The sequence below is a fragment of the Trachymyrmex cornetzi genome, unplaced genomic scaffold, assembly GCF_001594075.2.
Source record: "Trachymyrmex cornetzi isolate Tcor2-1 unplaced genomic scaffold, Tcor1.1 scaffold5, whole genome shotgun sequence".
NCBI lineage: Eukaryota > Metazoa > Arthropoda > Insecta > Hymenoptera > Formicidae > Trachymyrmex > Trachymyrmex cornetzi.
The window spans coordinates 387,513-399,830 of NW_017299806.1; the positions used below are offsets into that span (position 1 = coordinate 387,513).

Here is a 12,318-nt window from a genome sequence, read left to right on the forward strand (position 1 = left end):
CAAACGATTCAAATTTCTTTATGTCATACCTTTGCAAATTTTGATTGTTTTTATTAAGATATTAATAATAATTTAGTATTGATTTTTTTTAATATACAAATTATGTCACTTTTAATTAAAATTAATTAGTACCTTGTAATTAACTGGACTGGTAAATTAAATGGACCTTACGGACCTAGCGTCTGTGTTGTAAATTTTGGTATTTGCCCCGGAGGGTTAATACTATATTTAATATTATATTAAATATAAATGAGCTATTTGTAAATGTTCTTAATATAAGTCACATTATGGTGGACGTTTAATGGGAGATTCGTCGCTAGCTTTACCGTCGCAAAATGCGTTCTATCCCCACATCACGCGTTCCCACTTTGCAAAGAAAGAGGGGGAAGAATTACTCGAAGGCTGGGCTCATCATATCGCGGCTACTGGGAGGCTGGGCAGTCCTGAGAAATTATACGATAATATCGAAACTTTTATCGGCACTTCCCCCTTATCATTAGGAGAGGTGGCCCGAACGGCGACTAATCGTCGTTAACCAAACTACGTTCTACGATCGATGGACTTTGGACCATTTGAGACCTAATATATATATCTATAAATCTATACTTTAATAATTAAACTTCTATTGATATACTTTAATAATTAAACTTCTCTGACCTTTAATCTCAAGACTAATTGCTTGAACATATAAACACGTTGCGTGAAATCGCTAATCAATATATAGGAAAATTTTAAATGTTCATGCTTGAATAAATACGATTGCGTGAAATCGCTAATTAGTGTTTAGGAAAATTATAAACGTTCGCGCTGATACACGGGGAATCCCACGAATTTATCCTGACGTATATTCCGATCACCTGTGTCAACTGGTAATCTGGGAAATTTGCGAACGTCAATGCGACATCTCTCTCTCTCCCTCTCTCTGTACGCACGCGCGCGTGTAAAGTAACGGTGACCGTTTCGTCGGCGGAAACGCTGAAGGAGGAACGTCGTCGACGGAGGAGTATTCCACTACGTCGGAGATTCCGCCGCGGAGATCACGGTGCGAAAAGTGGCGCGACGTGGGGCGGGCGGTATGCGTGGTGGGAGCGCTGGAGCGTAGCTTGTTCCTGCCACCGAGGGGCGTCAGTCCGGGGGCAGAAGCGGAGGCGGGGGGTCCAGAGTCGCGGGGCTTAGGCCGTCCCGGGCCGCTTACGCGCGGAACACGCGGTCCACCGAGCCGCTCCGCGCGGCATTACGTCGCGCACCGTCGACCGCGACTGACGTTCACGCGAGAGGATCGTCGACCGGATCGCCACCGCCGACAATCGCGATCATGACTCGGTCCGTCGTCGGAAGAAAATGTCAGGAGGCGATTATGTAGGAAAAGTGCACCGTTCGTCCAAGTGTAACGCCGTGACGTTGTATCGATTTCGAGAAATCGTCGCCCACGTCATCCCGGCAGCGGCAACCTGTAGGAATAGAAATTTCCGACTGATGATTTAGCTAGTGTCGCTGGCGATAGTGTTCTTAAAAAGACATAGAAAGATAGATAGAGAGAGAGAGAGAGAGAGAGAAATTTAAATGTGTGGCAATGAGTATTGGTGATGACTTAATATATTAAATGTTAATAAATTGACGCTAGACAGTGTGACAATGTATTTCGAATTGCCGGTTTATCTGATCGCGCGTCGCGCAAAAAGTGCAACGGTACATTGCAAGACTGAGTTGAAAACAGCTGCCGCATCGATCAAGGATCAAGACCGGAACGCAATTCCGCCGTGTTAAGTTCGCAGTGATGATCTCGCGACCGATCATGAAAATCGACGCAATCGTGAAGAAGGAACGACTGATCGATTACGAACGGCGAAAGATCTACCGCGGTAGCTGGTAGCGAGGCACGACGAAGTCGCCTCCGTCTGCGAAGTAAGTGAAATCACGACGTCCCAGCCGAGGGGTGCGTGCTTGGGCGACGAGGGGCGGCTACTGGCCGATGGGATGCATCTACCGGTGGGTTCCGTGGGCTGCGGGGAGAATTACGGCACCGTTGGATCTCACGAAGGCGCCGGCCCGTGTGGTCCCTCCCTGGCGCCGCTGCAAGGTGTAAACAGCAGGTACCACCAAGTAGACGACGCCGACGCCGGAGGTGGAGGCGGCGAAATGAGCGAGAGTGCCGCCGTCGGCGAACTATGGTGGACCGAAAGGCTCGTCGGCGAGGCGCAGGCCGAGCATCCTGGAGAATTGGTCAGGACAGGTTGGTTCCAATTGTTGCTAACAGTGTCTATTTAAAACAAAAATTTTTTTAAGTGATAGACAAACGTACGAAATCCGACTTTTCTCATGTACTTTTCAATTTAACTCTCTCTCTCTCTCTTTCTCTCTTTGAAATACAGGATTTTATAACAAAAAGTGCGTTGTGTTGCACAGAAATTATACTTTTATAAAATGTGACAAAATAGTTTCATTTTAATTATTTGAAATACAAAATTACACAACAAAGTAATAAAAACAAAAATAAATTTCACTTATTATAAGGTACTTGATTATAAGAAAAATATATTTGATCCCACCATGCAACTTCAGTTCAAGTATTGTTTATCAGTAATTCAAGTTGATACTTTCTAAAACACATTTTTCTCCATGCAAAGAGATATTTTGCACATGGTGTAGAATCGTAGTATATATTCTTCTATTTCTTAGTCTCTAACTATATTAAATAAGTAGGACAGAATGTATAAAGTGTGCTTTTAGTAATTTCACGATTTAATGCTAGTATAAATAACGTCTCCCCATTCACGTTCAAGCATTAAAAAAGTGGGACATTTTTTGTAGCTGCACTATGCTTCAAAGTGTTAATTAGATCCGTACAGCACAGAAGCTTACTGCAACATTTGCAATGTTACTGCAATATTGCTGAAATATTGTTCGAATAATCCGTGTTTTACAATAAAAAAAAAGATTGGCTGCTGCAGTAAATTAGATAATAAAATATGGCGTACCATTTTTAATTAGCTGCTGTAACCAATTAAAAATGCTATGCCATATTTAGCTATCTTTTCTTTAAGTGTATGAACATCAACAATTATAAGTCAATCTAAAGCACTATATGAATAAATTAAATAAGTAAGGAAAGTATCAGTCCGGTCCTCGAAGTTAAATCTTGGTGCCTACAATAATATTTATACACTATAAGTTCTAAATACATCTTTCAGTATATATACGAATTGCTTGTTGGAAACGCAATCATAAACTAAAGTTAGAATAATGATATCACCAATTAAATTAATCGTCAATTTAATAACAATGCTAATAATTATTTTAAAAATAGAATATCTGTTTAATTAGATCAAGCAGATATTTTTATCTACGCATTATACGCTTCTATATATTAAAATTACATTAAAATTAGATATTAAATCAAATTGAAGAATTTTGTGCATAATAAAAATCTTTGTTTCAGGATCGCCGTACTTTCTGTGCAGTCAACTACCGACGCACTGGCGATCCAACAAAACGCTTCCAGTGGCATTTAAAGTGGTTGCCCTCGGCGAGGTTGGCGATGGGACTCTCGTGACAGTTCGAGCTGGCAATGACGAGAACTGTTGCGCCGAATTACGAAATTCTACCGCGTTAATGAAGAATCAAGTCGCCAAATTTAATGACCTTAGATTCGTCGGCAGAAGTGGCAGAGGTGAGTCTTTTCGATCATTACATTTTTTTGTTTCTCTCATTAAATTCTTAAAAGAATTGTGCAACAAAAAGTATTTCATTTAGTTCAGTGGCGTGTCGCATTTAATAAAAGACGTCGCATGTTTGTAAAAGAAGTGTATCGGCATTCCAATTATCCTTCCGGAAACAATTTACCGTACCTTTGATCATGTTCGTAAGAGAGAAATCTGCAGCTCTGTATACTAGGACGGGCAAAAGCGCGTGCCGCGATTTCCAGCCCTCTAAAATCACGGTTATTGTAATCATCATCATCGTGCCACCCTCGTCCATCCCCGTGTGTCCCCATTCGCGAGTTCCCGCTCTCCTACCACCCCCAGAGTCATTACTCGATGTCTGCCGCAAGCCCCAACCGAGCATTCGAAACAACTGGCCGTTAATCAGAAATCATCCAACGGATATAGACGGATATAGACGGAGAGGATGACTTGCCAAAATCAACCAACGATCGAAGCTCTTGACTTGTTCATATTTCGCTTAATTTTCTATCCTTAATTTTCTATCCCCGCGACTCTTTCGCGCCAATACTAATTGATAAAAATGTCAAAGCAACATTGACTAAATCGTGATAAATAACAGTTAACCTATTTTTCTCTAATAATATAACAAAAAATCTATAAAAAATAATATATACTTAATAATATATTAATATTTTGTTACTATTTTGTATAATATAAAATGTATATAGAAAGTAAAGATGTTAAGTTGCTATTTTTCTTCTGAAATCTTTATGGTTGCATTCGACCTCATTTGCGTTATCGAAATATCGATTTCCTAGTCTATAATAATTATTCACGGATCAGCAGGCGGCTTTGTCAAAGCCTACAAATGCATTTTGCACCCCACGATCCGGAGGGCGCGTTTATGAATTAACGGGTCAGACTGCTCGTACACGGCGGGATATTCGTCCCGTAGCGCGTCATCTATGTTTCATTTGATTTGATCATGAAGTGCAGGGTCAGCGATTTTCCTCCTCCTGACGCACAGGTGCATCGGTCCCCGGAGTCAATTAGCGAAAGAGACACTTCCCTCGTTCGAAATCCTTCGATCCCTTTGTCCATTTTTCGGCTCGTTGTTATATACTTTTTTTGCCGTTTCAATCTCTCCCCGATAATCCATAATACTCAATTTCGGCGATTGACCAAACCGCTCTCGGTGTGTTGATACTGGCCACCACCATCGGGCGTACCGGCCCTCCTATATCATCGAGGTTTTGTTTCCGCGACTTATTAATTTGATTGAATTGCATCGCATCGGCCGGCAAACTGATTCAAGAAATTGCAGCGAGGATTTTAAAACGGCGAGGCCACGAAAAATCGGCCGTTGCATTCTCGATTAAAAAGAGCGATCGCGTCACGTATACCAGCGCGACGAGATTATTTTTCGGCGACTTGGCGAGTTGAGGGCTGATATCCCTCTCACGATTTTTCTCACCGCACAATTTTCTCTGTCAGCATATATCCGATTGAAATTGCTTTTACACGTGTCTTCTGTTGTCACGTAAGAGATTACAACTCGCCGATCACACACACCTCACAGTTTATTACCTCTAATCAGCCGACTATTAAAGTCAGTCTACGTTAAAAAGGAAATAATGCGAAACAACCGCAAGCCGGTCGACGATCATTTTTCTTTTCATTAAAACTATCATAGACTTATAAAACATCGACCGCTGTTTCAAAACGGCCGCTGTGAGATCTTTGACAAATGGAGATGCGTTTAGAAGATTTTCTGATTTCGATAATGGTCGCCTCTCTCGTATATTCACGAGCAGATAATTCCGAAAACACGACGCACCGTCGGAAAGAAACGAAATATGGTAGCGCCGAATCAAAGAGGACCGGAGGCTGAAAACGACGACGGCCGTTCCATCATCATCGCCGGGGTCGAAAGCGGCCCGTGCCTATAATTAGTAATATACCGCAGTCTATATCGACACGGCTGAAATTACCACCGATAGTAATTATTTGACAATTGCAGAGACATCCTGTTGGGAGACTCTGGGACCTCCGCTCCGTCCCTACCACCAACGCATCCGCTCTCGTTCCCCTTCGGCCACCCGCACCCCCTTAGCCTTTCTACCCTGTACGCTGCTGTTGCTGCTGCTGCTGCTGCTGCTACTCGCTTAGCCCTACGCGATCCTCGCCCCCTCCGCTCATCGCCACGAGTATTAACGGACGGTTTCGAGTGGTTTCGGGTGGTTGTGTGTGGGCGGTTTGGGTTGGCGCGCTCATCTCATCGTCGGTGTATTGCCAACGCACCGACACGTATATATACGTACACACATGCACGCGCGCCCTGGGAGAGAGAGACACACGGGCGATCGTGAGTAGTCAAGCTGTGATGCTGCACGTTATATAGGTGCCACATACGCGTGGCCCGGTTTTGTCTGTCCGTCCGTCCGTCCGTCCGTCCGTTCGCCCGTTGCTCCGTCCGCCCGTCCAACCGACCGTCCGTCCGTCGTTCGCGAATGCACAGACCGGGTCCTGTCTCTGCAGATGACCGTTCCCATCATCGAGTATTAACCGCAGGTTCGGGCGCCGGAGAGGGGAGTCGGCTGTGCGGCATTATTAGCCCCAAATGCGATGGACTCGGCCGGGGGAGAGGGAGTCTAGCTCAACGTGCGACCCTTCCTCCAACTGCTCACCACCTTCTCCCATTCCACTCCTCCGACTTTGCTGCTCTTCGGATTTTCCCCGATTTTCCAATTAGACATCTTGATCTTTAAAAATATTTTTTTATGTACCTCTATAAAATTGATTCTAATTTTATCGACTCGGTACTTTCTCGTAGGTCCTGAAAGAGTTAGGTCTTCCCATGAAAACTTAAAACAATTATATTCTACCTCCGTTGTCCAACAGTTGCCTATTTTTACAAAAAAAATCACGTTAGAGAAATCGCCTTTTGACGCAAAAATTTGAATCGACATCCCGAAACGATGCTCTTTGCACGCGACAGATGAACGATGACGATGGCAATGACGGCCGCGGGAGGTATCCTGGGACCGGGTGGCGGGTGCAACGGGGGTGGTTCTATCGCGGAAGAGCGGAGAGGGCTGCGATATAACTGGGATATAACGCCATGTAGCTCTGCAGTCAGTTGCAGTTCCCGGGGGGTAGCGCGGGGGCTGGCGGTGTTTGATGCCGGTTATCATGTTGACAGACACAGCGAGGTGGAACTGGGTGTACCAAGGGGAGACAATTACAAATCGTTGACATTTACGCCAACACAAACGATTGCATGTCCGCGGCGCGTTAGGTATCGTCTCTTTTGGGCGTAAACAGCAGTCTTGGTCGTGTTTCGTTTCGTCATATTGGACAAGTTGACACCGAGTGTTTTGGCGAACGGTCCCCGCGAAATAGATGGCATTCGTATGAATTGTTTTCGTCAAGTTATCGCCTACCTGTATCGGCTACCACGAGACGACTTACAATTAGTTCGGCTAAAGCATACCGAACTCCTTCGGGTTTCTAATTCCGAAGAGAACGTAAATAACGAGAGACTGAATCTAGGTATAAATTTCTCACCGCGCGGAGAACGAACCCTCTGTCCGAGAGGGACAATTGGTCGAAAGGGACAACTTGGCTGCTTCTCCTACGGAAGAGTTGCGAAAGAGCGGCGAATTACCGAATGCATATTAGCGCGCGATGGGCCGTTTAAGAGCGCGTAGTCAATCTCTCCGACGGACGTTTATGGAGAAGGAATTAATATACCGAGCCTTCAACTTCCAGACCTTCACCGATGATATATGTACACGACCGCTCCACCCCCAGCATCCACTCCTTCTCTATTATCTTTTAACGCTTAAGAATATATATAATGCTTAAGAATACCGAGCTTAAGATCTAATAATAGACACGGATGTAATTGCAAATTCGCAAATTAGAAATTGGATGTCATCTTGGTCGCGTTTAATCAAAGATAAAAACTATTATGTTAATTAGCGTTTAATTGATAAAATAAACATGAAATTATTTATATATGAGGAGTAGACTTTCAAAATGCGTTTTGTCCAAAAAATTTGTAATTTTCAGAAAACGAGAAAGAAAGAAACTACACAAGAAACTACACACAAGAAAATTTCACGCTTTACAGAAAATAACAATACGTCAATCAATAGGATGTGAAATATTAAACAAAGTTGCTAAACAATTGCTAAAAATGTTAAACAAATGCATTTTGTCTTTAAAAAATATAATGCACTTCTCAAAATGTCTACGTTTTATCATTTAAATTAACGATGGAAAAATGTTTTCTGAACATCCCAAAGTAGCTTATAATATGAGTCTTTCGACACTCTATCATCTCTAACTAAAACAATAAAATTTTGGACAAAACGCATTTTGAAAGTCTGTTCCTCATATATAAATCTGCATAATGCTTGTAAGAAAATCGGACATTAAAAAAAAATTAATTACATAAATTAGTTACTTTTTGAGAAAAATAATTTCATATAAAGATAACTTACGTTTTTATTAGACGAAAAGGTTGCGAATCAATTCTATATAGCACAGAAGCTTACAGCAACATTGCTGCAACATTATAAGGAATGATCTGTGCTGTAGGGATATTTTACACTGTAAAAAATAAGTATGCATTCGCGTAAATTGATTGAAACAATGCAAACAGATAAATTAGCGAAAGCACAAACACCTTGGTATATATAGGCAATCCATACATTGTTCTCTGCGACAGGAAAAAGCTTCAGCATCACCATTACCGTGTCGACGACACCACCCCAAGTGGCGACCTACACGAGGGCGATTAAGGTGACCGTCGATGGACCACGGGAGCCACGATCGAAAACGAGTAAGTGGAACATGCGACACTTTATGCAACGTTTCGATCGCGAGATCTATCCGACGCGACGCTGCCGCATCGCCCCGGGGATTCTCTGAAAATGTACCGATAATTCAACGAAAGTCCCTGTACGCGGTAATGGGGAGTCATTACCGAGCAGATGGTGCGCGATGATGCAGTGGTCGACGTGCGTATCGCGCTTGGTGCGTGTTTCGGGTCGAACTATTCGCATACCAATACACATGCGTGCGTATACATACATACGTGCGAGAGACAATGCTTTTACAAGCGCGCGCGCTCGTGCATGCCGGATACGCTAACTCACTTACGCTAATTTGCCGCGGAAACACCGAAAAAATTGCTAAAACATTCTGTTGGCGGGCTCATTACTGGTCGGACAAAATTGATAGAATCACGCGAAATGCAGTAAAAGTCAGTCGACCGGGGGTTGCTCTGTGTCCCGACCCCTGTGCCTCCGTGCCTCCGGGCCTCCGGGCCTCCGGTTTTATAACTGCCGAATTCGTCCCTCCGTCGCGTCGCGTCGCGTCGCGTCGCGTCGCGTCGCGTCGGATCAAAAGGAGACATCGCGCGCTCGTGCGCCCGACGATTCAGCCGACACCTATTTTCGGATGCATCCGCGGCGAGTAAAAAAAAATGGTTATTTCGATATCAGATTAATAGCCGTTGTGGAGTTAACCGCGAAAACGGCAGTTTTTTGCGGGCGTTTCGCATTTGTTGTATAAAGTATTGATGGAAGCAGGGCGCCGCGTACACCCGCCGGCTCCACTATTTTTTTCGAAATGGTCGAGCGTGATTGATTTTACTGTTGTTTTTACTGCTTGACTCAGGCCGCGTGTCGGGCTGGACCAGGTGCAAAAACGCGTGAATCTCGTCAATTTTCCAGCCGGCATAAAGTGCACTTAACGGCGGAGTTAAAGTTTCAAGTCGCATCCATTGACTTCCATACCTTCCAACGCTTCAACGTCCCTAACAAAGATGGTTCGATTCCGATTCCAGCAACGTCGGTTCGTCATTTGATTTCATCAGCGACAGATTACCAATTCTCAAATGAGCCCATACAGTACCGTTCAAAGAAAAAAATTTTAGAAAGCTTTTGTCAAAAGACGATCGAAATTTTTCAAAATCCATTTATTTACTTGAAATTGAAACACTAAAAACATTTTGATTTAATATTATTCCAGTAAACATCAACTAACAGTAATATAAGGTTAATGTTATAACTTCACACTTCATAATATATGTAAATCTAAAATAACACATGCTATACGTAACAGTTCTATTATTGAGTGTGACATTATAACATAGATGTTATGTTACTGTTAATTGATGTTTACTGAGAAACAAATTTTAATCAACATTTTGTTTTTTAACAAGTAATAAGTGTTTTTAGGCCTTTTTCAAAAATTATGTTCTTTTTCAGAAGCTAAAGATACATGAGAATGTTAAGAATCACCATTCAGATGTTGAAAAACAGAGACCTTGTAAAATATTTAAAATGTCAGAAAGAATTTGTAAATAATTCTTGCAACTTCGTGTTACATCCGACAATTATTGAGTGTCGCATGCTTTTACGTCTTTACGATTATTGTCTTTTCCGATAATCCACAAGTGGTAGGTGGAACCCGGTTGAAACGAGAGGCTTGTTTACGTCGTTTAAGCTGTCGGTTTCGAGGCAGAGCCAGGCAGAGCGGACGTCGCGTCGCCGACCTACTGGCCCTTTCCAAACCCGAAAGAGACGCGAATGAACGCGTGTCGCGTGGCACGGACCGTCGCGGAATAGAACACGCATGACGACATATTGCATACACGAGTTTGGCATCGCCGATGGCGTGCCTCATCGGCTGGCACGCATCAGGGAGACAATCTATGCAGCAGCAACCGGCGTACGAACGCCATCGAGCAAAACAACCGGCAGCGCTTTCATTGTGCTGCCAACAATGCGCGACGCCCGATGCCCCGCAGACACCTGCCGGCTCTCATTATTGCGTGCATAATCGCAAGCTTTTTGTTATCGAAAATCATCCCTCCGCGCCGCACCCCGTGTGCCCCCATAGACCAATGTGGGCAATAATCGAGCAATTTTCGTAATTCACCGCTTCGTAGCACCGGCAACGAAAGAGTTTAGAATAGCGAGTCTTTCCTGTCCTCCAGGAAGAGAAGCAAATCCGGCAGGGGCTCTCTCTCTCTCTCTCTCTCTCCCCTCTCTCTTTCATTCAATCCACAAGACAAATTATAAATTTGTTTTTTTATTCCTAAAACTCTTATTTTCGCCAAATATCAAACATGTACCTATCTCACTTTAAGTTTAAAAGTGCATACTTCAGCCACAAAAACCTTATAATATGATACACTCCATGTTCAGGTTCGAAATCTGACTGGGAAATATTATTCACGATAAATTCTTTGCGGTGTTTTACGATGCTTACACATCATTATTATTATTAAATTGACGATCAATTTTACTTGTGATATTCCATCTTAAGTTCAGGACTGCATTTCAAGACTGTAATAGTCGTGTTTAGCGTTTAGTTTGAAAAATGTATTTAAAAAGTCACACAGAAATATTATTATAAAGAAAGAACGATTTATTTACTGAAGTATCTAATAGTTTGGTAGATACAGATCTGAAAATAATTTTGTTGAATTATCAAAATAATTGCAAGAATTTCAAGCATAACATGCTGTAAAAACTGTTAACGTTTTAGCAACCAGTTTAAACGCTCTGTACTGAAAAAAATAGTTTGATTAAACTAATAAAAAGAGCTAACAAGAATAGAACTTTCATGAGACTGTTATTATCACCAGAAATTCCGTTTTTCTTTTAAAAAATGCCATTCTTATTTATTGTTGGTTTAATCAGAACATTTTTTTCAGTGTACATAATTATTTTCAGAGTCCAATAAAATTATCTTCAGATCAGTATGTACACTGTTAGAAATTTCTCAATGAATTTTAATTAACATGTAAAGGAAGCATGTGGTTATGCACGAAATTAAATGTAATGAATGATGTAAATAAAAACTAAATTACAGTAATCTTAAATGTGATGAACGTGTGTATTGAAATTAATGAACACATTATTATAGAAATTAATTTACACGTTAATGAAAAGTACGAGATCTGTAACTGAAAAGTAATTTACGTTAATGACATGTAAGAAACGTAAACGTATTAAACATTAAGCGTTAATAGTATTAGGCTTAATTAAAATATTATTAATATTCGTAAATGTAAAAGTACATTAAATTTCATTAATATGTACATTAATAGTTATTTCAATTATGATTAATTAAATGTCATTTATATCCGCGCGCGCGCGTAAATGAAAAGTATATTAAATTTCATTACACTTAATTTTTCAGTTACTGTAAACTTAAATCTCATTAACATGTGCATTAATAGTCCTTTCAGTTACAGAGAAATTAAACTTCATTCACCAATGTACATTAAAAGTTAATGAAATTTAAGAACATTTCTAACAGTGTAGCTAAATTTTTTGACACTTTATAAAAACCATTCTTTCCATAGGCACCATCCTTAAACCTTAAACCTTAAACCTTAACATGTGTGTTTTATTAAATTGATTTATAAATATTCCGAGAAAAAAGAAGATAAATGTTTTGATAATGTCTGATCTTTCGTTTCGCGGAGAGATTAGAGCGCAAGGTGATAGCTTTGACTTTTCGTGATAGACGGATCAATGACGACGAAGTAGTGTCCAAGTAATTTGTCAGTTGCCAATAACTGAAACGATAGGAGCAAGAGCAGCGTAACGCAGGACGGATCGAGCGC

At 41.6% G+C, this 12,318-nt stretch overlaps 1 protein-coding gene across 1 annotated transcript in view; it reads left to right on the top strand.

Annotated features, from left to right (window-relative positions):
• Positions 1–1,620: 1,620 nt before the first annotated feature.
• The window catches only part of LOC108765554 (protein lozenge), a 38,702-nt gene continuing 28,004 nt past the window's right edge, over positions 1,621–12,318 (top strand). Inside the window, exons 1-3 of the mRNA XM_018514317.1 lie at positions 1,621–2,233; positions 3,440–3,670; positions 8,401–8,514. Coding sequence (XP_018369819.1) covers positions 1,978–2,233; positions 3,440–3,670; positions 8,401–8,514 — 601 coding nt within the window. The 5' untranslated portion in view covers positions 1,621–1,977. The remainder of the gene's footprint in view (positions 2,234–3,439; positions 3,671–8,400; positions 8,515–12,318) is intronic.